Source organism: Rhinatrema bivittatum, chromosome 1 (genome assembly GCF_901001135.1).
Source record: "Rhinatrema bivittatum chromosome 1, aRhiBiv1.1, whole genome shotgun sequence".
Taxonomy (NCBI): Eukaryota; Metazoa; Chordata; class Amphibia; order Gymnophiona; family Rhinatrematidae; genus Rhinatrema; species Rhinatrema bivittatum.
The window spans coordinates 513,629,415-513,655,708 of record NC_042615.1 but is presented as its reverse complement, the minus strand read 5'-3'; the positions used below and the strand labels follow the sequence as shown (position 1 = coordinate 513,655,708).

Sequence of the window (26,294 nt, the reverse complement as noted above, 5' to 3'; positions counted from 1 at the left end):
CAGTATATATTGACGGAATATTAGATATTAATACTTTTTAAAGGAAAAAAAGTCATGGCATCTAATATGAGAATCCAGGAAGTAAGCCTAAGTAACACCCACCCGGAATAGGAACTGCTCAGGTACATCCAACCTGTTTGGACTAGTCTACAGGACGAAAAGGAAGGTGAAATGTATACTTACCCATTAATTTCCTTTCCTTTAGTCCTAGTAGATTAGTCCATAAAAAGAAAAAGGGAGTGAAAAAAAAGGGGGGGTGTGAGTGAATTTATACATATATATATCTATATATATAAACACATATAGAAATACATGCCTATGGATAGAATTTAGAAAAAAGAGGGCCTTTCTTCCAGTAGAGAAATGCGGCCCAGGGAAAGGGAATCAGAGGGTATCCTCAATCCCTGACCTTTGTGATCTGGCTAAGAAAATTATTCTTGTGGAGTAATATCCTTTCTTCTTCTCTCTTTGCAGTTCTAGGGGAACCTTACACTCAGAAGTATCAACGGCAAGTTCAACATTGCCATGTGGAATGCAGTAGTCCTGATGCAAACTTGGAATTGGTATTTGGGTTCTAGGCCTAGTATCCAAGAAGAAGACTCTGGTGATGGTACTAGGTTCTTGTTATAACAACAATTGTGGAAACTAGAAATAACAATGGCATAACATAGTGAGAAGCTGAGGCAGCACCAGCCTTTTTATAGGGAGTGAAGTCAGTTCTTCAATTTTGTCTCTGCCTCCATCTGCTGGCTGGGCAGGGGCGCATCCCACCTGTTTGGACTAGTCTGCTAGGAATAAAAGAAAGATAATTTACGGGTAAGTATAAATTTCACCTTCTCATATAATAGTGTAAGGGCCCGTAAAAAATAAACAGGCCAAAATGGCATTTTCCTGCTAATGTACAGCCCTTTCAGAATTTGCTAAGTTAGAGTTTATTCTTATCACCTGGAAGGTGATAGGCGTTTTTTCTTTTAATATCTGATCCAAAGTTCATATGTTCTGTCTTTGCCAATCAGGGCAATTCATGCAATAATTGTGAATTGTAAACATTTGATAGAATCCTTCCATTTAATTTTCAATGAATCATCCAATCTCCAAAATGCTCTGCAGGTTGATATTAATACTAAATTGTCCTTAACCATTTTTGTAGAAACCATCCCTGGAATATGACACCAGGAAAGAGACTAGGCTAGTTCTCTTTCCACCTCTCCAACCATCAAGAGTTTACTCCTTTCCCTGCAATTTTATAGCCACAAACCTTCTCACAAAATCTATACCTGGTGGTGGTGGGTACCTTGTCCATTACAGACCTAGGTGATCATGACCCACCATGTGATCGTGACATTCTTGGCAGGATACTGCAGAGGTTTGCCAGCCATTGCCTTCTACAATCTGTGTCACCCAGTTTTCCTTTCTGGCCTTCTATCCAAGTTCTAGTCAGGCCTGGCCCTCCTTAGCTTCAAAGATCCGATGAATCTCTAAGGGCAATGTTGCCGAGGATGCATGGTGACACAGAAGAAATTTTGGGATGTTAATAGAGAGTAGTTCATAACTTGGGATATGTTGCTATAGTAGAGGGAAGGCCTGGGATCAAGGATTGGATGTGGATAGCCTTCCAATAAAAAGGGAGGGGAGGGGGCGGTGCAATCAAGGTATCCTCTCAGCCTTGTCTCTGGGTTGTATATCTTGGAAGTTCTTTTAAATTAGGCCAGTGACACCCAATAGAGAGAGGAATAACCAGTAAGAAAAAAGAAGTGAGAATGCCCTTGTACAGGTCCTTGGTGAGGCCACACCTAGAGTCCTGCATTCAGTACTGGTGCCCATATCTCAGAAAAGATAAAGACAGGATAGAGGCGGTCCAAAGAAGAGCAACCAAAATGGTGAGTTGTCAGCACTGGAAGACTTGTGAGGAGAGGCTGATGGATCTGAATATGTAAATCCTGGAAAAAAAGAGGTGCAGGGGAGATATGATAGAGATCTTAAGATATCTGAAAGGTTTTAATGATGCACAATTATCAAAAATTTTCCATTGGAAAGAAATCAATAGAACTAGGGATCATGAAATGAAACTCCAGGGAGGACGACAGAACCAATGTCAGGAAATATTTCTTCACGGAGAGGGTGGTGGATGCCTGGAATGCCCTTCGGGAAGAGGTGGTGAAGACAAAAACAGTCAAGGAATTCAAAGGGGCATGGGATAAACACTAGGGGGTAGATTTTAAAAAGCTGCGCGCAAGCGTACACCCAATTTTATAACTTGTGCGCGCAAGTTATTAAATCAAGGGTCGGCGCACGCAAGGGGGTGCACAATTGTGCACCTTGCGCGCGCCAAGCCGCGCCTCCTTCCCCTGTTCCCTTCCCCCTAACCTTTCCTCCCCCTAGCCCTACTCTAACCCCCCCCCAAAATTTTTACTTTATCTTTTGCGCCTGCCGGCAAGCTGCCAACACACAATCCCTCGACACAGTGGCAATGGCCGCTGTGTTGCAGGCCTCTGGCCCCGCCCCTGGACCGCCTCTTTAGTAAAGCCCCAGGATTTGCACGCGTCCCGGGGCTTTACGCGCGTTGCCGGGCCTTTTTAAAATAGGCCCGGCGCGCGTAAGACCGGTTACGCCGTAATTCGTGGATCCCTATAAGCTAGAGGATGGAAATAAAGGAAAGAGTGCGTGGGAGCAACTGGGGTTAACTTGCTGGTGTGGCAGTTGCTACTCTTAACAAATAAGTCTTGATACATTAAAGCAACTCCTTCATTGCTCTCTGCTTCAACGGCAGTGGGAAAAGGGTAGTTGGATTTAGACAGCAACCAACAAGGGCCCCGATTTTATGGTTTGGGGAACAAATAAACATGGGGGTAACTAGCTGATGCGGCACTTACTACCCTTAATCACTAAGCCTGATGCAAATTCCAGCATTGCTCTCTGCTTTACAGCAATGGTTAAGGAAAACTGGATTCAAACAGCATTTGAGGGCCCTGGTCTGGGAAACTGATAAGCATGGGTGTAACCTGCACAGTGCAGCAGATACTGGCATAAGCATAAGCTTGCTGGGCAGACTGGGTGGATCTTTTGGTCCTTTTCTGCCATCGTTTCTGAGTTTCTGTGGGACTATTTCTGTATCTTTCTACCGCATTTTCTTGGTCTCAGATTGCATTTCTAGGAACTTGAGGATCTTCTCTCTTTCCACACATTAGATAGGATAATAACTTGGTACTGATATTTCTTTTAGCAATGCTGTTCTTGTGCTTTTCTCCTTTACCACAATATGGGGTCGATTTTCAAAGAAAAGCGTGTGCGTCCATGTGCGCGTGGTTCCCAGCGCACGCAGGTTATAAAATCGGATGGCCACACATACACGCGCGCCGGATTTTAAAATCCGCGTGTGCGGGAGGCGCGCACCGAGGGGCCGAATTTTCCATCGACACACTCGGCGCCGCAATCGGACCTCCCCATCCCGTCTAACCTTCCTTCCCTTTCCCCTCTCCACCCTGACCCCTAAATCTAGCCTAACCCTTTTTTTTGTTTTGTTTTGTACCTTACCTGCTCTGATGAGAAGTAAGTGCCGGCCAGCGCTCGCTTCCTCGGGACAGTGTACAATGGCGCTGTCCTGGCCCGGCACTTGTGCACGTAGCAGGGTTTACACGTGTGGCTGGGCCCATTTTAAAATGCACGCAGTGCATGCAAGGCCCAGCTGTGCGCGGGCCTTTGAAAATCCACCCTTATCCGATTGTCATGGTCTGGCAGGCTGGAGTCAGGGAGCACTCCCACAGAGGCAGTACAGGGCTGCAGGGCAGGACTGGAGCTCGAGCCCTAGGTTTCTGGGGGCTGCTAGAGCTTATCTCTGGCTGTCCATCATGGCGCTGGCTGGAGCTTGGACACAGCATACAGGTTGGGGCTTGATACAGACACAGACGAAATGCAGGGACTGGCTAGGCCTGGATACGGGATACACAGCAAGACAGGAATCAAGAACAGGACAAAGACAGGTCTGGACTAAACAGAACAGGCACCAATAAATAGGGAAGCCCAACAGGACACAAGCCTGGAGAACCTGGAGGTACCCTAGAACTGGATCCCTCCCCACTGATCGAACTTATAGCTAAACACATAAACACTGAAAAACCTGCTATAATCCTCGGAGACTTTAATTTACATGTAGACGCTACTCCACAATCTATCAACTGCCAAACCTTTCTTTCCTCACTCAACCACTTGGGCTTCGCTCAAATTATCAACAGTCCTACCCACAAGGCAGGCCACACTTTGGACCTCATCTTTATTAACGAACTCTTCAACATTTACACCAACCCCACTTGTTTACCAGTTCCATGGTCAGACCACAGAGTCATCCACACAACCCTTAGGATCAACAAACCTCCACCTCAAATCACTACCAAATCCACCATCCAATTCAGGAAACCTTGCTCTCTAGACATACTCAGTGAAAAGATGTCCGAAGCTTTAAATCAACTTGACCTCACAGACGCAACAACTGCTACCACCTCTTGGATCAATATTAACAATAAAATTGCAGATAAAATCTGCCCAACCACAACTAAAACCATACAACCTACATTAGACAATAGAAAACCTTGGTTTACAGCCGAACTTAAATCCCTCAAACAATCTCTTAGAAAAAAAGAGCAAAGCTGGAGAAAAAACTCATCCACTTCGACACAAACCATCTACAAATCCCACCTCAACTCCTACAGGAATACTATCCTTAGAACAAAGAAAGAATTCTATGCAAAAAAAATACACAACTTCATTTTCGACTCAAAGGCCCTTTTTTCTTACGTCTCCTCTCTAACCAAACCATCTCCTCTCACGATCCCAGACCACCAAGCGCTCAACAAAGCTAACGAGCTAGCCAACTACTTCAAGACAAAAATCACTAACCTTACCCATTCAATTACATCCAATAGCCCCACCTTAACACACCATCTAACAACAGTGCCGCAACAAAACACAAGCATGGACTCATTCGAGCTCACTTCTTCACTGGAGATCGAAAATACACTCAAAAAACTAAAACCATCCTCACACCCATCAGACCCATTACCAACAAATCTCCTCATTGCCATACCAAACACCATCTCAAAACTAATAGCAGAAATTATCAACACATCCCTGTCTCAAGGCTCAGTTCCTAACCAGTTAAAATTGGCAATCCTGAAACCGTTACTGAAGAAACCAAATGCTTCTCCATCAGACCCAGCTAACTTCCGACCGATTGCAAACTTACCACTCATCGCCAAACTGATGGAAAAAATTGTCAACAAGCAACTGTCAGAATATCTGGAAGATCATAACATTCTATCCCCAGCTCAATATGGCTTCCGAAAACGACTAACACCGAATCTCTCTTATTATCGCTCACTGATACCATCCTCGTGAACCTGGAGAAAAAACAATCTTACCTGCTGGTTCTACTTGATCTTTCTGCGGCGTTTGATACGGTAAAACATACTACACTTATAGACCAACTAACTAATATAGGGATCAAAGGCACAGCTCTCAAATGGTTTCACTCCTTCCTAAGCAACAGATTCTACAAAGTAAGGATAAACAACAAAGAATCGCATCCAATCCTTACAGAGCAAGGAGTCCCGCAAGGATCCTCACTTTCTCCCACCCTATTCAATATCTACCTCCTCCCTCTCTGCCACCTACTCTCAAACCTCAAGCTTACCCATTACCTCTATGCAGACGACATTCAAATCCTTCTCCCGATTACAGAATCCCTTCAAAAAACCATCACTTACTGGAACGAATGCCTACAGCCCATTAAGGAATTACTCTCAAGCCTCAACCTAGTATTGAATGCCAATAAAACCGAAATGCTCATTGTCTCTCAGGATCCACTCACAATCTCTTCTAGCTTCTCTCTACCAAACGCTAATAACATGTTCTCACCGGACGTCAGAGACCTTGGAGCATGGCTTGACAATCATCTTAACCTAAAAAAGTTCGTAAACAATACCACGAAGGACTGCTTTTACAAATTGCAAGTCCTCAAAAAACTTAAACCCCTCCTTTATTTCTCCGACTTCAGGCTAGTACTTCAATCCATAATATTATCAAAGCTCGACTATTGCAACTCCCTGCTACTAGGTCTACCCAACAACACGATCAAACCATTACAGATGGTACAGAATTCTGCTGCCAGAATTCTAACAAGCACTAACAAAAAAGATCACATCACCCCAATCCTTAGTAATCTACATTGGCTTCCCATTAAACAAAGGATACTCTATAAGGTACTCACAATCATCCACAAAGCGACAAACAAAATAGCTCCCATCACGTTAAGCTTTCAACTCCAACCGCACACATCTTCCAGACCTATCAGAAGCGCTTACAAAGGATCACTGCATGCCCAACAAGTAAAATCATCTCTGAGCAAAAGAGCGCTATCCTTAGCAGGCCCCCACCAGTGGAACATGCTCCCCCCAAATCTAAGACTTGAACCCAATCATCAAGAGTTCAAAAAAAGGCTAAAGACTCTTCTTTTCCAACAAGCCTTCCCAGACTCACAATCCTACCAAGACGGAAAGTCTTCCAAATAAGAAGTATCCCCTAATTATGGTCACCATACCAAGTCCTACCTTCAGGTCTCTGCAACTGGACAACAATCTTTGAGTTCTAAAAATTAATCTTATTTATATTTTCCTCTGCAACTGGACTACAATTTCTAAGTTCAAAATTCATTTTATCTTATTATTTATATTTGGCATGGTTAATATGTCACTATATCCAAGTTAAATATTTAAATTATACAGTTTACATTACATAATTTTATTAATTACAAGTAAAACTATTCTATATTATTTATTATCATTATGTTAAATTGTCATCCAGTTATAATGTTCCATATGTACCACTGTTCTATGTAAAGCCCCCTTATCTCTGTTGGGCAGTTTATCGTTATATGTAAACCGGAGTGATTTATAGTCTCTATAAGAACCTCGGTATATAAAAATTAAAAATAAATAAATAAAATAAATAAATAGGACTGAGGCATGTGGTGGCCAGTGAGGAGGTGACTGGCAGAACAGTGAGCGAAGCTCGCTGGAGGCCTCTGCTGGAGGGGAGGCATCATAGTAGGTTAAAACCGTGACACCGATTTTCCTTTATCAAGCTTTATATCAGTTGGAATAGAAATGTCCCAGGTGATCACGACTTCTTGATTCTCTACAGTTCTTTCAGGGTGTGATCCCAGTGCTTTTCTGGAACAATATTTTATAATGTTTACACAATTTCCAGTGGATGAGCCATGCCACCTTGTTGTGCCTTTCTGTGTATAGGCCTTCTGACATCAGAACATCACACCTAGTGACAAGATGGGCAACCCTTTCCAGTTCTGTTGTACACAGTCTGCATCTGTCTGGTTTTTACCATTTTTTTTCTATGCAGGCTGTGAACTATCCTGTCTATAGTCCACTGCCCTGTGCTGCAATTATCAATCTCTCATCTTCAGATTTAAGTTCACTTCTCTTAAGCTATTCCCTGTGTCAGATATTGATCTACTTATGATTACAGGAATAACTTTTTGTACTTCCAGATGTATTTGTGCTTTTGCCAATTGTTTGCCTTTGTTTGCTGGTCTGATTCTTAAGAATTTTTTCTTGCTTTCCAAATTTGTTACTCCTTTACCCACACGGCTGGTAGATTCTCACTCGTTCCTTCTACTAGTCTGTTCACTACTGGCTGTTCACTTTCATTCTTCAGCACATTTTGAGAATTTGGGTCATAGTAGCTCTATACGTGTAGTCTATTTCTATAAGATCCATATTGCCTTCAGCTCATGGGATGTACAATGTCAACAAACATTGGCTCTTGTAGATTTTCTGGTGTGCACAGAGGGGCGGATTTTCAGAGCCCTGCTCGCGTAAATCCGCCCAAAACCGGGCGGATTTACGCGAGCAGGGCCCTGCGCGCCGGGAAGCCTATTTTACATAGGCCTCCCGGCGCGCGCAGAGCCCCGGGACTCGCGTACGTCCCGGGGTTCTCGGAGGGGGGCGTGTCGGGGGGCGGGGCCGGAGCGCGCGGCGTTGCGGGGGCGTGTCGGCAGCGTTTTGGGGGCGGGTACGGGGCGTGGCTACGGCCCGGGGGCGTGGCCGCGCCCTCCGTACCCGCCCCCAGGTCGCGGCCCGGCGCGCAGCAGGCCCGCTGGCGCGCGGGGATTTACGTCTCCCTCCGGGAGGCGTAAATCCCCCGACAAAGGTAAGAGGGGGGTGTAGACAGGGCCGGGTGGGTGGGTTAGGTAGGGGAAGGGAGGGTAAGGTGAGGGGAGGGCAAAGGAAAGTTCCCTCCGAGGCCGCTCCGATTTCGGAGCGGCCTTGGAGGGAACGGGGGGAGGCAGCGCGGCTCGGCGCGCGCAGGCTATACAAAATCGATAGCCTTGCGCGCGCCGATCCAGGATTTTAGTGGATACGCGCGGCTCCGCGCATATCTACTAAAATCCAGCGTACTTTTGCTTGAGTCTGATGCGCAAGCAAAAGTAGGCTGATCGCGCTTCTTTTAAAATCTACCCCAGAGGAGTTTTTTGATTCTTTTTTTTTTTCTTATTATTTAATTAATTCTTACCTCTAATTTTTCAAGATCATTCTGGGGCCCAGCTTGATTCAAAACTGGAGGATAAGGGGTAGATTTTAAAAGAAGCGCGATCAGCCTACTTTTGCTTGCGCATCAGACTCAAGCAAAAGTACGCTGGATTTTAGTAGATATGCGCGGAGCCGCGCGTATCCACTAAAATCCTGGATCGGCGCGCGCAAGGCTATCGATTTTGTATAGCCTGCGCGCGCCGAGCCGCGCTGCCTCCCCCCCGTTCCCTCCAAGGCCGCTCCGAAATCGGAGCGGCCTCGGAGGGAACTTTCCTTTGCCCTCCCCTCACCTTACCCTCCCTTCCCCTACCTAACCCACCCACCCGGCCCTGTCTACACCCCCCCCTTACCTTTGTCGGGGGATTTACGCCTCCCGGAGGGAGACGTAAATCCCCGCGCGCCAGCGGGCCTGCTGCGCGCCGGGCCGCGACCTGGGGGCGGGTACGGAGGGCGCGGCCACGCCCCCGGGCCGTAGCCACGCCCCGTACCCGCCCCCAAAACGCTGCCGACACGCCCCCGCAACGCCGCGCGCTCCGGCCCCGCCCCCCGACACGCCCCCCTCCGAGAACCCCGGGACGTACGCGAGTCCCGGGGCTCTGCGCGCGCCGGGAGGCCTATGTAAAATAGGCTTCCCGGCGCGCAGGGCCCTGCTCGCGTAAATCCGCCCGGTTTTGGGCGGATTTACGCGAGCAGGGCTCTGAAAATCCGCCCCTAAGTGCAGGGGTTGCATGTTGATTGATGGCTTATTGTCTCTTATTCCATGTTGTTAAAGCATTTTTCATTATCAGTTTCAGGCTCCTGTAATATTCTTTGATGATATTTTCTCTCAGTAATTTGTGCTGGGTTTTTGCATCTTCTTCTGTTTCTAGATATTCATGTATACCTTCCTATTCAAGTTTTTTTTTTTTGTTTTTTTTTAATAAAATAAATAAGTTCCTTGATATTACAGTCTTATCATATATAATATATTTTTTTCGGTTGACCTATTTTTGCACCTCATTAGCAAGATCCTGAGTATACCAGTTGTCAGAACTCTGCGTGCTGGTCAGAGCAACCAATAAAAATGCGGATGATGTGGCAGTGCGGATAATGATGATATGCAAATGAAGTGGCAATGTTTGTAGCATCCACAGATATTAAGGTTCAAATTTTATGTGCGTTTTTGAAGTTTTCAAAGGTTTAAATCTCCCAGATGAATAGCAGCAAGTACAAAGTCTTTGGCTAAGCCCCTGCCCCCCTCTCAGTGAGTAATATGATCTCTCTACAAGCAGCCAAAATGCAGCCAACTATTGCCCTATTTCCAATCTCCCCTTAATGGGAAAACTAATTGAACAGGCTGTAGTGAATCAGTAACAGGAACTTTTCAGTCCGGATTTCACATGAGTAACAGCATGAAGACACTTTTGGTCTCCCTGGTGGATTCCCTGCAACAAGATCTGGATCATGGTGGGACTTTTCTATTGGTTTTCTTGGATATTTCATCTGCTTTTGATACCATAAGCCATTCTATTCTTCTTAGTCAACTAAAGGCCTTGGGATGTGGCAGCTCAGTCCTCAGTTGGGTTATCTTTATTCTCAGAATGCATTTAGCTGGTGAGAGTAGATAGGAATTTCTCCAGGTGGAGACCATAAATGCCTGGCATTCTTCAGATCATCGCTCTTGTCAATGTTATTTAACCCTGATTGACGCATAGAAGCAGGCATTTTATAAGGTATGTGTGTATACTGTTTTGAAAATACTTGTGTGTGTACTTAAAATCACCAGGTTGCCGATTGCTCTGCCAGTTCACCCAGTCTATTTTCTGTTCACCTAGATTCTCTAGCACTTCACCCCGACCCATCATCACCAGTTCACCTAGGTCTCCCACCCAAAAATTGCAGACCAGTCCGATTTCACTTGTACTACTCAATTAGCAGGTATACAATTGTGCACGTTCAATAATTTATATGCATCCAGTAACTTCCATGTATATTTCTTGACCCCGCCCCAGAATGCCTCTAGATCGTCCCTTTGTTGTGACAGTAAAATGTATGCACGAAACCGAAAATATGTGCTTTTGATGTTTATAAAATAGAATATATACGTGCCTTTATGCTATTTTTTCATGAAAAATTTGAAAAGTTACTCGTTTTTTGTTTTTTAAGTTAAAGGACAGTCTATTGTTTGTCAATGAGGCATTGATCAGAGTTTGCTGAAGTCAGAAAGGCAAGGAATAGTCAGCTGAATTTTATCAGCATAAATTCTATAGGTGACTCCTAGGGAGTTCAGGACCTCCCCAATAGGCTATAAATATACATTATTATGCATATATATTATATTTTTTACACCTAAAATAAATGTGCATATGTTTATAAAATAGGCAAAGAAAGTACATGCTTTCATTGCATCGCAAATCTTCACAAGCACGGAAACATATGTCCAGACTTTCAGAGCAGAACCACGCGATATTTTATAAACTGTGCAGCTCCTGATATGATAAATTGTGTGCTTCCACTTATACTCACAAATACAGTACCGCAAATAGGTTTGAAAATTAGGCCTCCTGACTCTGTGGGTGAGCCGCTTATCATTATCAGTAGACTTGTATACAGTTCAGGCAGGTGATATCTGCCTAACTATCCAGACCGAAGCACACAATTTGGGGTTAAGAACATAAGAAATTGCCATGCTGGGTCAGATCAAGGGTCCATCAAGCCCAGCATCCTGTTTCCAACAGAGGCCAAACCAGGCCACAAGAACCTGGCAATTACCCAAACACTAAGAAGATCCCATGCTACTGATGCAATTAATAGCAGTGGCTAATCCCTAAGAAAACTTGATTAATAACCGTTAATGGACTTCTCCTCCAAGAACTTATCCAAACCTTTTTTGAACCCAGCTACACTCTGGGCGGGATTTTAAAAGGGTTACGCGCATAAGGTATGCGCGTAACCCTTTTAAAACCCCCCTGAGTGCGCCGAGCCTATTTTGCATAGGCTCAGCGGCGCGCAAGTCCCAGGGCTTACAAAAAGGGTCGGCCGGGGGGCGTGGCCAGGGGGCATGGTTTAGGATCGGGGGCGTGTTCGGGGGCTTGTGGGCAGTCCGGGGGCATGGCCGAGTGCCCCGACACAGCGGCCTGTGTCGGGGCCTGCCGCGCCGGTGCGCGTAAGTTACTACTGCCCGGAGGCAGTAGTAACTTTTCAGATAAAGGTAGGGGGGGTCTAGATAGGGCCGGGAGGGTGGGTTAGGTAGGGGAAGGGAGGGGAAGGTGCAGGGTGGTGGAGGGAACGGGCAGCGCGCACAGGGCTCGGCGAGCACAAGTTACACAAATGTGCACCACCTTGCGCGCGCCGACCCCAGATTTTATAAGATACGCGCGTATCTTATAAAATCCAGCGTACTTTTGTTCGCGCCTGATGTGCGAACAAAATTACGCATGCGCGCTGTCTTTTAAAATGTACCCCTAACTGCACTAACCACATTCTCTGGCAACAAATTCCAGAGCATTATTGTGCGTTGAGTGAAAAAGAATTTTCTCCGATTAGTCTTAAATGTGCTACTTGCTAACTTCATGGAATGCCCCCTAGTTCTTCTATTATTCGAAAGTGTAAATAACCAATTCACATCTACTCGTTAAGACCTCTCATGATCTTAAAGATCTCTATCATATCCCCTCTCAGCCATCTCTTCTCAAGCTGACACCCCTAACTTCTTCAGCCTTTCCTCATAGGGGAGCTGTTCCATCCCCTTTATCATTTTGGTTGCCTTTCTCTGTACCTTCTCCATCGCAACTATATATTTTTTGAGATGCGGCGACCAGAATTGTACACAGTATTCAAAGTGCGGTCTCACCATGGAGGGATATAGAGGCATTATGACATTTTCCGTTTTATTAACCATTCCCTTCCTAATAATTCCTAACATTCTGTTTGCTTTTTTAACTGCTGCAGCACACTGAGCCGACGATTTTAAAGTATTATCCACTATGATGCCTAGATCTTTTTCCTGGGTGGTAGCTCCTAATATGGAACCTAACATCGTGTAACTACAGCAAGGGTTATTTTTCCCTATATGCAACTCCTTGCACTTGTCCACATTAAATTTCATCTGCCATTTGGATGCCCAATCTTCCAGACTTGCAAGATCCTCCTGTAATGTATCACAATCCACTTGTGATTTAACTACTCTAAATATCATCTGCAAATTTGATAACCTCACTCATCATATTCCTTTCCAAATCATTTATATATATATTGAAAAGCACCGGTCCAAGTAGGGATCCCTGAGGCACTCCACAGTTACCCTTTTCCACTGAGAAAATTGACCATTTAATCCTACTCTCTGTTTCCTGTCTTTTAACCAGTTTGTAATCCACGAAAGAACATCGCCTTCTATCCCAGTACTTTTTAGTTTTCATAGAAGCCTCTCATGAGGGACTTTGTCAAACGCCTTCTGAAAATCCAAATACACTACATCTACCGGTTCACCTTTATCCACATGTTTATTAACCCCTTCAAAAAAATGAAGCAGATTTGTTAGGCAAGACTTCCCTTGGATAAATCCATGTTGACTGTGTTCCATTAAACCATGTCTTTCTATATGCTCTAAAATTTTGATCTTGAGAATAGTTTCCACTATTTTTCCCAGTACTGAAGTCAGGTTCACTGGTCTGTAGTTTCCCGGATCGCCCCTGGAGCCTTTTTTAAATATTGGGGTTACATTGGCCACCCTCCTGCCTTCAGGTACAATGGATGATTTTAATGATAGGTTACAAATTTTAACTAATAGATCAGAAATTTCATTTTTGAGTTCCTTCAGAACCCTGGGGTGTTTACCATCCGGACCAGGTGATTTCCTACTCTTCAGTTTGTTAATCAGGCCTACCACATCTTCCAGGTTCACCGTGATTTGGTTCAGTCCATCTGAATCATTACCCGTGAAAACCTTCTCCAGAACCAGTATCTCCCCAACATCCTCTTCAGTAAACACCGAAGCAAAGAAATCTTTTAATCTTTCCGTGATGGCCTTATCTTCTCTAAGTGCCCCTTTAACCCCTCGATCATCTATTGGTCCAACTGACTCCCTCGCAGGCTTTCTGCTTCAGATATATTTTTTAAAGTTTTTAGTGTAAGTTTTTGCCTTTACGGCCAACTTCTTTTCAAATTCTCTCTTAGCCTGTCTTATCAGTGTCTTACATTTAACTTACCAATACTTATGCTTTATCCTATTTTCTTCTGTTGGATCCTTCTTCCAATTTTTGAATGAAGATCTTTTGGCTAAAATAGCCTCTTTCACCTCACCTTTTAACCATGCCAGTAATCGTTTTGCCTTCCTTCCACCTTTCTTAATGTGTGGAATACATCTGGACTGTGCTTCTAGGATGGTATTTTTTAACCATGTCCACACCTCTTGCACACTTTTTACCTTTGTAACTGCTCCTTTCAGTTTTTTTCTAACTATTTTTCTCGTTTTATCAAAGTTTCCCTTTTGAAAGTTTAGCACTAGAGCCGTGGATTTGCTTACTGTCCCCCTTCCAGTCATTAATTCAAATTTGATCATATTATGATCACTATTGCCAAGCGGCCCCACCACCATTACCTCTCTCACCAAATCCTGTGCTCCACTGAGAATTAGATCTAAAATTGCTCCCTCTCTCGTCGGTTCCTGAACCAATTGCTCCATAAAACTGTCATTTATTCCATCCAGGAACATTATCTCTCTAGCATATCCCGATGATACATTTACTCAGTCAATATTGGGGTAATTGAAATCTCCCATTATTACTGCACTACCTATTTGGTTAGCTTCCTTCTCACCATCTTGGCCAGGTGGACATTAGTATACTCCTATCACTATAGTCTTCCCCAACATACAAGGGATTTCTACCCATAAAGATTCGATTGTGCATTTAGTCTGATGCAGGATGTTTATCCTGTTGGACTCTATGCCATCCCAGACATAAAACGCCACACCGCCTCCCAGGTGCTCCTCTCTGTCATTGCGATATAATTTGTACCCCGGTATAGCACTGTCCCACTGGTTATCCTCCTTCCACCATGTCTCTGAGATGCCAATTAAGTCTATGTCATCATTTACTGCTATACATTCTAATTCTCCCATCTTACTTCTTAGACTTCTGGCATTAGCATACAAACATTTCAAAGTGTGTTTTTTGTTTGTATTTTCATTCTGCTTTTTAATTGATAGGATATGTTAGAATTTTTTAGCTCAGTTGAGTTTTTAGTTACAGGCACCTGGACTACTTTTCTTATTATTTGGATGCCCTAATTCTAATGCGTCATTAGTATCCTTTGAAGATACCTCCCTCTGAACCATGTGTTGCTGAGCGACTGTCGGCTTTCCCCTTTGTTCTAGTTTAAAAGCTGCTCTATCTCCTTTTTAAAGGTTAGTGCCAGCAGTCTGGTTCCACCCTGGTTAAGGAGGAGCCCATCCATTCGGAAAAGACTCCCCCCTTCCCCAAAAGGTTTTCCAGTTCCTTATAAAACTGAATCCCTCTTCCTTGCACCATCGTCTCATCCACGCATTGAGACTCCAGAGCTCTGCCTGCCTCTGGGGACCTGCACATGGAACAGGGAGCATTTCAGAGAATGGGAGTAGGAATGTGTCTAATTGGCGTCCTTTAAATGTATTAGTGTATTCACTATGGGGCGGATTTTAAATGCCCTGCGCACGTAAATCCGGGCGGATTTACGCGCGCAGGGCCCTCGCGCGCTGGCGCGCCTATTTTGCATAGGCCGTCGGCGCGCGCAGAGATCCGGGACGCGCGTAAGTCCCGGGGTTTTTTTAAAGGGGCGGGAAGGGGCGTGTCGGGGGCGTGGCCGAATGACGCGGCGTTTCGGGGGCGTGACGCTGCGTTTTGGGGGCGGCGACGCAGGCGTGGTTTCGGCCCGGGGGCGTTCCGGGGGCGTGGACGCGGCCTCCGGACCAGCCCCTGGGACCGGAACACGAACGGGGCAGCCGGCTGACGCGCACAGATTTACGTCTGCTTTTCGCAGGCGTAAATCGTGGAATAAAGGTAAGGGGGGGGTTTAGATAGGGCTGGGGGGGGGGTTAGGTAGGGGAATGGAGGGGAAGGTGGGGGGAGGGCGAAGGAAAGTTCCCACCGAGGCCGCTCCGAAATCGGAGCGGCCTCGGAGGGAACAGGCAGCGCGCGCTGGGCTCGGCGTGCGCAGGTTGCACAAATGTGCACCCCCTTGCGCGCGCCAACCCCGGATTTTATAAGATACGTGCGGCTACGCACGTATCTTATAAAATCCAGCGTACTTTTGTTTGCGCCTGGTGCGCAAACAAAAGTACGCGATCGCGCAATTTTTTAAAATCTACCCTTATATGTCTGGTAGTGGCCTAGAGGGGAATGATCAAACTCTCAATAAGGTGTGGGGTATATAATAAGGATTTTGTTCATGGGAAAAAAAGCACGTACAAGCGCGCTTAGAGACCCGTGATTTTTCTATCCAAGTGCATGCTAATGGCATGCAAAGGAGGCGATTGTCTATTCATGGGCAATAAAGAAGCTGCACTAGCAGGGAGATCTGGTTAGTGTGGTTTTTTAATGTGGGCTTTTAGCGCCTGGGTCAGGACAGGAGGTAAGTGAAAGTGCCAGTGTGGAGACAGTTTTTTTATGCTTTCGTGGATCAGCCAAATGGCTGACGTAACGGGTAGAGAGAAGGCAGCTTCTCAATGAGGCAGAATCAATGGTCTGCATTTCCAGAGGTAAGAGTCCGATCATGAAGGGTGTTATATATTGCTCTACCCACCTTCACATCAACATCTGGACCACTAGTTTATTCATTATTTTGAAAAAGAAAGGCTTTCACCCCTAGAATCAATCACAGGCTTTCACATGTCGATGGGTGTCCGCGTAGACTTCTGCGCAAATGTCTGCGCATTTTACTACAAAGGACCATTAGCGCACGTTACTGCACACATTATGGCGCTTATGTTTGGTGTGCATGGATTTTATGTGCGTATCTAATTAGCATTTGCGGCCATTATTAAATCCCACGCTTTCTCAGATTTTGCTGCATGCGCCAGAAAAATTCCACGCAGAAACATCAGCGTGGATTTCAGCACGGGTCTTATTACATCAGCTCCATAGAGAGGCAAATTAAATGGAAATAGACCAGGAAGATTTCAGGGTAAAATAGAACTGAACATCATCTGCGTACATGCTGTATGAGATGCCTAAGCTAGAAAGCAAATGGCATAAAGGAATAAAGTCGATATTAAATAAGGCCTGCTGATAAGGTGGAACCTTGAGGCACACCTGTCAAATCTGGGTGCCAGGAAGAGGTGGTAGAAGATATTTTAATTTGCTGTGTGGGGTTATGGAGATATGAGTTGTAAGGGTCGGTGTCCTAAGTCCATTGTTGGGGGAATAATAGAATATGGGAAATTTTCTGATCTAAGTATAAATTTTGAAAATTTGGAGGTTTTACCACTTTCCACTTTTTTGCAACATACTTGGGAAAATCGGTTTCCTTTGAAAAGGGCAGATAGGGTCCTAAAATATCTGGGAGTATGTTTAACTCTGGATTTGCACACCATGTATAAGTGAAATATTCAAAATAAGTTAGGATCTGTTGAGCAGATCCTATTATTGAATTGTACTGTGGATGTGCATAGTAATATCACTGTATTCATGTGCTTCTGACATATATTAATTGTGGAAGGTGGGATGTATCAGAGTTTGAACTTTGTGGTTGTAATGTCTTATGACTTTCTCTGTGTTTCTATAAATGAAAAGTTTAAAAAAAACAAAAACTGGAGGTAGGGGGTTTATCTTGACATCCTGTCCTTTCCTGTACAGACTCCAGGCTTTACTACCATAGCCATACAGAAGAATTGGTTGAATGATGCTATCACATAATTTTAATGATAGTTGTACTGGATTTTTTTTAAATTGCACTGAAGGACCTTGGGACTTTTTTCTTATTATATCTTTAACAGCCAATTTGAAGTCAGGAGACCTGTGCTGTGGGGACGGTCCTAATGTGTGGAAATGTCCCTTTGACTTCTTCGCTCCCTCCAAATTTAACTCGCCGCCCTGTTGCCCTCTCCAACATGTCTGCCTAGAAACACACCGTTGACTGGATCCTGCACCATAGCGCTTTCTCTCTCTCTCTCTCTCTCTCCCTCTCTCTCGTCAGAGACAGCTGTACATTTAGGAGTTTCGGATACACAGCAGCTGTTTGTGCTGCGCTGGAGCACACCATGTGCATCCTAAAAAAGAGACTCCTGCAGAATGAGTCATTGGACAGTCAGGCATCCAGAAATGTCTTCTCCCTATTATGTGCATGAGATGTCTGCTGATGTGTGTGTATGGGCTCAGAGGACTGGCACAGAGAATACAGTCTGTCACCTCTGTGCCACTGGTTTCAGAGGACTCGATGGCTATGGGGATTTTTTTTTTTTTTTTTGAAGGCTCCAGTATTTGTCCCACTGCATTCTGTATATATACCTTACATGCTCGTGTGCTTGCTTCTTTCTTTCCTCCTCCAGTTCCCCCACCCGTCTGTCTCCAAACATGGACCGCATGAAGAAGATTAAGCGGCAACTGTCCACGACGCTGAGGGGGGGAAGGATGACAGAGAAGAGTCGAACAGAACGAGTAGAGCAAATCCCTGGAGAGGAAAAGACCGGTAGCCATGACAATGGTCAGTCTGGAACCTGGGGAAGGGAGGGGGCGGCCGATACAACAAACATGGGAGGTTCATAGGTGAGAGAAGTGGTGCCGGATTCACAGGCAAGAGACAGTAGAAGGCTCAGAAAAAGAAGTAGGATGGGGTCAAAGGTGAATGAGAAGAAAATAGAAAGTTTGTCAGGGGTCAAGAGGACAAGCTCATGGGTCAGGGGATTGAGAGAGGAAAGTGCCTGGGAGCTCCAAAGGGGAAGGGCATAGAAAAGAACAAGATATTGGGGGGGAGGGGGGGAAGGGTCAGGTAGAAGCAGTGGAGAAGAGTGTCAGATGGGAGCGGGGGTAGCCATCTGGTTCCATGTCATAATAAGCAGGCTAACACAATCCTGGTTTTACCCTATTGCATGCAGGGATTTGTAGCTCTGATTTAATTAAGCAAATTAGAAAAGAGAACAGAGCAGAATTCAAAAAGGTACAGAGAAGGGTGACCAAAATGATAAAGGGGATGGAATGATTCCCCTATGAGGAAAGGCTAAAGAGGTTAGGGCTGTTCAGCTTGGAGAAGAGACGGCTGAGGGGAGGATATGATAGAGGTCTGTACAATAATGAGTGGAGTGGAACGAGTAAACATTAATCGGTTGTTTACTCTTTCAAAGAGTACAAAGTCTAGGAAACACACAATGAAGTTATTAAGTTGTACATTTAAAACTAATAAGAGAAAATATTTTTTACCCAATGCATAATTAAGCTCTAGATGTAGTGAAAGCTATTAGTGTAGCTGCATTTACAAAAGGTTTGGACAAGTTCCTGGAGAAAAAGTCAAAAGCTGTTATTAAGGTAGAGTTGCAGAAATCCACTGCTTATTCTTGGGATAAGCAGCATGGAATCTACTCTTTGGGATTCTGCCACGTACTTATGACCTGGATTGGCCACTGTTGGAAACAGGATACTGGGCTTGTTAGACCTTTGGTCTGACCTAATATGGCAAATCTTATGTTCTTAAATCAGTGGAACAATAAGAACTACAAGTCCCTGCATGCATTAGGGTAAGACCAGGACTGGATTAGCCTGTACCTTAGGATATAGAACCAGGTGGCAACCCTAAGTAGGGTGAAAGAAGAAAGTATGTCAGGGTCTGTGATCCAGGAAAGTAAAAGTAGGTTGGGTGGGGAGGATCAGGGAGAGAGGATGGGAGGCACACAGCTATTTGGACCATTGGAGCCAATTAGCTAAACAACATCCACGGTAAGGGTGAATTCAGGTCATAGTGGAGCATCAGGGATAGAAGAGCATGATGTGCTCCATCTAGAGGCAGGAGTTGAGACTGCAATTCAAAAGTTAACAAAACTTCTAAAGCTTTGCCTGGCATCTAAATAGGGAGTTGAATTAGGGGTGTGCACTCAACATTTTTTTGTTTTGTTTTGGGTTTGGGTTTTTTTTGTTTCATTTTCATTATTTTTTGTTTTGTTTTGGTTGTTGCTTGTTTCATTTCATTTTGTTTATTTAAATGAAACAAACAACAAAAGAAAAAAGATCAGGTCTAACCTGCCCCCTTCCCCCTCCCCCCCCAACCGCTTACTCCCATCAGTGGGTCTAAGGGGTAGGAGCAATCCACAGTCACTCCTGCCCCGCTGGCTCTTCATCTCAAAATGGCGCTATCCTGCCCTGAGGCTGCTGCCATTTTGTTGCATGGAGGGATCTCTGTACCTCCATAGAACACAATGGCGCTGGCCTTAAGGCAGGACAGCGCCATTGAGACAGAAACCAGGTGGGGCAGAAGTGGCTGGGGGTTCAGTCCTTCCCCTTAGACCCACAGTTTGGGTAAATGATTGAGGGAAGGATCAAGGAAGAAGCCATCAGATTTTGAAAGCAAACAAAATTTAGTTAGTTTTAATTTCATTTTGAAAACTAAATGAAACAAAAGCACACCCCTAATTGAAATCCCTTTGCAGATTCTCCCTGCAGTCTTCTCCTACCCCCTGCTCATGCTGCTCTGCAGAGCTTCTCTGAGCTCCCCCCCCCCCCTTCCTTACTGAATATTGTGGACCTCTGCTGTGCTTCTTCAGGACCCTGCACTGTAGTTCAGTGCTGTGACCCTTGGGCAGTGTCTGTCTTGGGTGGATGGGTGTGGTGGGCTCTGCTGAGGTAAGCCAGGTATCATGGCTGCTGGCTGCATGTTGCTTCCTATTACCTCTTTTTATATTGCAGTTATAGATCAAGGGGGTGGGAGGGGTGTTGTTCTAGTCTATTTTTTTTTCTTTTCTCTTTATTTTTAATTAGGTTCTTCCCTTTGTGCAGTTTTGATGTCATGTCTTTCTTCCTCTTGGTCGCTTTTTCTCCCTCTCTGTTGCTCCCTACCTCTGTGTCTCTTCTGCCTCTTTCACTTTCTGTCTCCGTCTTTCTCCCCACTGTTTCCTCCCTCCCCCTCTGCTCTCCTCCCTCCCCATTTCATTTCTGTGCCTTGTGACATCTACCCTCAGATCCCGCCACGAGGAAGGGGCAGCCCCTTCCTCCCTCCCGCAGCATGCATGCCTTCCTGCACCAGTACGCTGCCAGCGCCTTCCGGAAGCCACCAGCTCACCGGTCGAACCGCACAGTCTACAGGAGCCTCAGTTCCTTCTTGAACCAGACTGGAACACTAGGTACCTATCACCCTCGTCCACCTCCATGAGAGAGATAAAATGACTGTTCGCAGACCACACACCCACACACGATTAGAACTGAGGCACAGGGAGAGAAAGTGACTCACTCTGAAGTCATATACAGACAGAGGTTAGATTTTTAATGGCATTCCAGCTCTCGGGTGGGTTACTTTGGAATAATGATGCAGCTTGCAATGCAGAGAAACTATGAGATAGATATTCAACAAGCCACTGAGCAGCGAAGTTACCGGTTAATTTTAACTGTTTAACTTGTTCCAGATATTCAGCCGCAGCCTACTGGCTAAATTTGCAATGAAATATGTACTTAACATCTAAGCGCACAAAGCATGTGTGGTTAGATTTAAGCCACCCGCTTGTGCGGCCACACTTAAGCAGACAGATTTAGCGGGTTGGCACTGAAGTTCACACTACCCAGCTAGATCGGAAAACACCGCTCTGAGCATGCACCCACCTACCACCACCTTTTTATCCGACTAAACCTGGACGCACAGTAATTTCATGCAAACAGATTTTAACCAGACAGGGTAAAGGGGTGGGGAATTTTTAACCATCTAGTTTGGTGTTGTTATAAGCTTCTATTATGTATCGTGATTTTTTTTTCTGGCATCATGCAGGATCTCACAATACAGGAGTCAGTTGGTCTTAGCACATCACCTGGCATGACACAATGGACAGTTAGTGTTGAAGTTGTTAACAAAGTTAGTGCAGTATCATGGATGCCGCATCACCATGCATTGTGAGAAGCAAATGTAGAGCACATCAGTGTTCAGGTTTCTGAAGCCAGCTAGAGTGCAGAGGGTATCCTTAATGAGGAAACCAGTTCTCCTTTATTCTGCCTCAAGAAAGAACAAACTCCAGTTATAAGTTTGGGCTAATTCCTCTGTTGCACAAGAAGCAATCAATCGTTTACTGCCCCTGACAAGGCAAAGCAGTAAGGAAAGACAAATGGGCAATCAGGTAACATAAATAGGGAATTTGTACTTGCTCAGTCAGGGAAGCTGGCCCTGCAGTTCCAACCTCTCCCAGTAGGAGGTGCTGTGGGGTACAGTGCAGAAATGTTGGCGGGGGAGGGAGCTCCACAGCTCCTTCAGTCCCAGCCTCTCACAGAAGGAGAGTGGTGGATGCCAATACATACAGGTCACCCTGTGTATAGAAAAGAGTCCAGAAATGAGATGATTTGTACTTAACAGAAAAATCTGAATCTGAACATTCAGGGGTAGATATTCAAAAGCCATTTTCTGAGTGTGTAGATAGATGGACTCAGGACCAGTGGGCTCACGCCCCTCCGCCAGCAGACGGAGATGGAGCAAGCCGATGCCACAGCATTCGCAGCCCCACAATGACCCCAGCCTGCCAGTATTCTCCATCTCCAGCAGATGGTGGACGTGCACCTCCCTATGGGGATTGCTTCAAGCTTTATGGAATAAGAAATTTGAATTTCTAAATTCAGAAAAAGAAAGCCCTGCTCTCCTGCAGTGATACCTAAAGGTCCCTCCCCCAGTTGAGAATTCCTGAGGCAATTTCCATGGTCCCTCAGAGGTGTGCCTTGGTCTGGTAGCTGGGTTTCCCGGCATGTACTTAGCTGCTAGTTCAGCTGAAAGGCAGCGGGTGCAGGAGGCCGAGCGTGGTGGTGGTGGTGATGGCAGATGCCCCCTCCCCCCACAGCCGGAGACAGTCTCTGTACTCAACTGGTTCAGATAAGGTTTAAAAAAAAAGTTTTTCCTTGAATCAGAGACAGTTAGAGGGGTTTCAGGACTTTCTCCGGTCTCCGTTCTTGGCATGCCATACCGACATTCGTTCCCGCTCCCATTGGGTTTGGGGAGCTGGGCAGCCTGGCGGGTTGAGCAGCTCCCAGTGGGCTGGGGCCTGTACTTAGGCTTTTTTCTTGCACGCCGTATGGTAGGCCGCAGTGGCCATTTTCGTGCATTCTTGTGCATGTTCTGCTGCCTTCTATAGGCCATTGGTGTGCGCCCAGGTTGTGCGTGTACCTTGCCATGCTTTCTTCTAGGCACTTGTTTTATGGGCACATTTCATTTTTGAGCTCGAGCCACTCCAACACACATTTACTGCAGCGATGGTGCCAGTAAGCAAGAAGCCTAAGCGTCTTGCTATTTGTGTTGCCTGTCATATTAGGGCTTCTCAGCCTGACCTGGCTTCTAACCTGTGTCAGCGCTGCTCAGACGTTCAGGGAGAGTTGTCTTCCTCAGATTTTGCTAAGCCTGGCTTCTCCCATTCTGATGATGGATTGGTCACAGCCTTGACTGGAGGGTCGCCAGACCATGGTTCTCCCTTGACTGGCTCCTCCGCTGGTGAAGGCAGTTCTGTGGGACCAGCTCCAGTTCCTTCTGGGCTTGATCTGGACCTGGATCCTTTTTCTTGGGTGGAATTTTTTTTAAAGGCTTACAAGCTTTTCTTCAGGCGCAGCCCTCCACTTTCTCCATTCCTGTCCGGTCGGACCCTCAGCCGGTGGCTCCTCCCTCTTCCAGTCCTATGCTTAAGCGCCGGGGCTCACCTCTGCTCCCTGCAGGAGTTCCAGACAGGAATCCAGACGGCACTGATAATGAGGTTGATCCTGATTCCCTGGAAGATGAGGAAATTACTCCAGGACTGGAACCGTATCAAACGATATGGCGGCTTTTTCATAGAGATGAATTGCCGGCCCTGATTTTCCCAGACCTTGAAACAGCTGGGCATTTCTGGTTCGGATGCTATGTCAGGGCCGAGGAAGAATCCCATTTTGGTTTCCTTACGTAAAGTCTTTTGTTTTTTCCCTGTGATGGATGCCATTCAGGAATTGACCTGGAATGGGATACTTCAGAAGCAAATTTTAAAGGGAGTTGGACATTGGAAGGCCTGTACCCCCTGGATCCAGCTGTGAGAGAGTGCTTGTGTTTTCCCAACATGGATGCTCAGGTATGTGCCGTTTATAAGCGGACAACTATTCCTGTAGAAGGACTTGCGGCCTTGAAGGATGTGCATTATAGAAGGATTGAGGCTATTCTTAAAGACTCCTTTGAGGGTGTGGCGATAAATTTACAGATTGCCTGTTGTTGCTCCCTAGTGGTGAGATATTGCCTGCTTCTCTCTCAGGAGGTTGTTGAGTGTGGAGGGAATTCCAGAGTGGTTATGGAGTCTGCTGCCACCTTTTTAGCAGACTTTGGCTGTGATTTGGTCTGGAATTTGGCCAGAGGAGTGGCTTTGGTGATAGCGGCCACGTGTCAACTCTGGTTGTGAAATTGGTCAGCTGACGCAGCTTCTAAAGCCAATCTTACCAAGATGCCCTTTAAAGGCTCGCTTTTGTTTGGGAGTGAGTTGAAGAAACTGACCAGTAAGTGGAGCAAGTTTCCGGTGCCTCGGTTGCCAGAGGATAAGAAACATTTGCAATGCTCCTTTGGTATGAGTGTTCATTTCCGGGGTTCCAGGCATTTTCGTCTCTACAGGGGAGTGACCTTTCAGTGGACTCAGCCTCTCGGTAGGTCTCAGTCCTTTTGTCCCCGACAGCTCAAGAGAGGAGCGGACTCGGGTGGTGGACCTTCCTGAGCTTCCCAATTAAGGTTTGCCGATCCATCTTCCAAAACAGGAAATAGGGGGACATTTCGCTCTCTTTTATTGGAGGTGGGTCGAGATCATATCGGACCAGTGGGTCCTGGAGGTAATATTCGAAGGGTATGCACTGGAATTTTGCAGTATTCCTCGGGACGTGTTTTTGTTGTCCCCATGCCATTCCCCGCAGAAGAAGCAGGCAACGGAGTTCACGCTTCAAAGGCTTCTCAGACTGAGGGCTGTGGTTCCGGTGCCCATATCTCAAGAAAGTATGGGGCTTTATTCCATTTATTTTGTTGTGCCCAAGAAGAAGGGCTCCTTTCATCCCATCCTGGATCACAAGAAGGTCAACCGTCACTTGAAGGTGACTCATTTTCGAATGGAAACCTTATATTTTGTGATAATGGCGGTGCAGTCGGGGAAATTTCTGACCTCCTTGGATCTGTCAGAGGCTTACCTTCATATTCTCATCCAATTGGAACACAAACGCTTTCTATACTTTGCGGTGTTGGGGTGCCATTATCAGTTTTAGGCGCTGCCTTTTGATCTAGCCATCGCTCCCAGAACATTTTCCAAGATTATGGTGGTAGTAGTGGTGGCCTCGCGAAAAGAAGGAATTCTAGTGCACCCATATTTGGACGACTGGCTGATTCGAGCCAAGTCTCAGGAAGAGAGCCGTCTGGTGACACACTAGATGATCTCCTTATTGCAGGAGCTCGGTTGGGTGGTGAACCTTACCAAGAGCAGTCTTCAGCCATCTCAGTCATTGGAGTATCTGGAGGTCCGGTTCGACACGGGACAGGACAGAGTTTTCCTACCGGAAGTTCGGATCCAGAAATTGATGTCTCAAGTTCGTCAGTTGATGACCACCATACGCCCAACAGTGTGGTTCTACCTACAGGTACTTGGCTTGATGGCAGCGACCCTGGAAGTGGTGCCGTGGGCAAGGGTGCATATGTATCCTCTTCAGTGCTCTCTGTTATCTCGTTGGAACCCGCAGTCTCAAAATTATGCGGTTTGGCTCCACTTGCCAATGGAAATCTGCTCCCATCTCCAGTGGTGGTTGCAGGAGGATCATCTGAGAAGGGGAGTTCTCTTGTCCTCTCTGGCCTGGTTGGTACTCACGACATATGTGAGTCTTCATGGTTGGGGGGCTCACTGTCTGGAGTTAATGGCCCAGGGGCGCTGGAATGCTGAAGAGTACCGCTGGAATATCAGTTGCCTGGAGGTCCAAGCAGTTCAGCCACAGACTGTGTAATCAAGCGTTTCGCGTAATGTCAGACAACGCAACGATGGTGGTCTATATCAATCACCAGGGAGGAACTAAGAACCAGCAAGTGTCACAGGAAATAGACCAGCTAATGGAATGGGCGGAAGGTTATCTGCAGATGATCTCGGCCTCTCACTTTTCAGGAAAAGACAACGTAAGAGTGGACTTTCTCAGCAGGGAGAGTCTGGACTCAGGAGAGTGGGTGTTGTCAACCAAGGTGTTTCAGGTGATTGTGGATTGCTGGGGCCTTCCGTTCCTAGACCTGCTGAAGACGTTTTGAAATGCAAAGGTTCCTCGATTCTACAGTCACAGGAGAGATCTGTGGTCCCTGAGAATAGACGCTCTCATACAGGTCTGGCCAGAAGACAGGTTGCTTTATGCCTTTACTCAGTGTCCCTTGCTGGGCAGGATAATTCACAAAATTGAAGGCCACGGGGGGGCTAGTACTCCTGGTGGCGCTGGACTGGCCCAGGCATCCGTGGTATGCAGATTTGCAATGACTCCTGGTGGAGGCCCCCCTTCATCTTCCATTGCACATGGATCTGCTACATCAGGGACCAGTTCTTCAAGAGGATCCGAC

At 45.9% G+C, this 26,294-nt stretch overlaps 1 protein-coding gene across 4 annotated transcripts in view; it reads left to right on the top strand.

The window, feature by feature from the left end:
• Nucleotides 1-26,294, top strand: part of CDK16 (cyclin dependent kinase 16) — an 81,835-nt gene that overhangs the window by 27,171 nt on the left and 28,370 nt on the right. For 2 of the 4 annotated variants that reach the window (XM_029611964.1, XM_029611974.1), the window contains exons 2-3: nucleotides 18,103-18,257; nucleotides 20,719-20,880. In XM_029611964.1, the coding sequence (XP_029467824.1) occupies nucleotides 18,128-18,257; nucleotides 20,719-20,880 (292 nt within the window). In that variant the 5' untranslated portion in view covers nucleotides 18,103-18,127. Of the gene's footprint in view, nucleotides 1-18,102; nucleotides 18,258-20,718; nucleotides 20,881-26,294 lie in introns of those variants that run through there. The other 2 variants (XM_029611985.1, XM_029611995.1) reach the window with 2 other exon arrangements.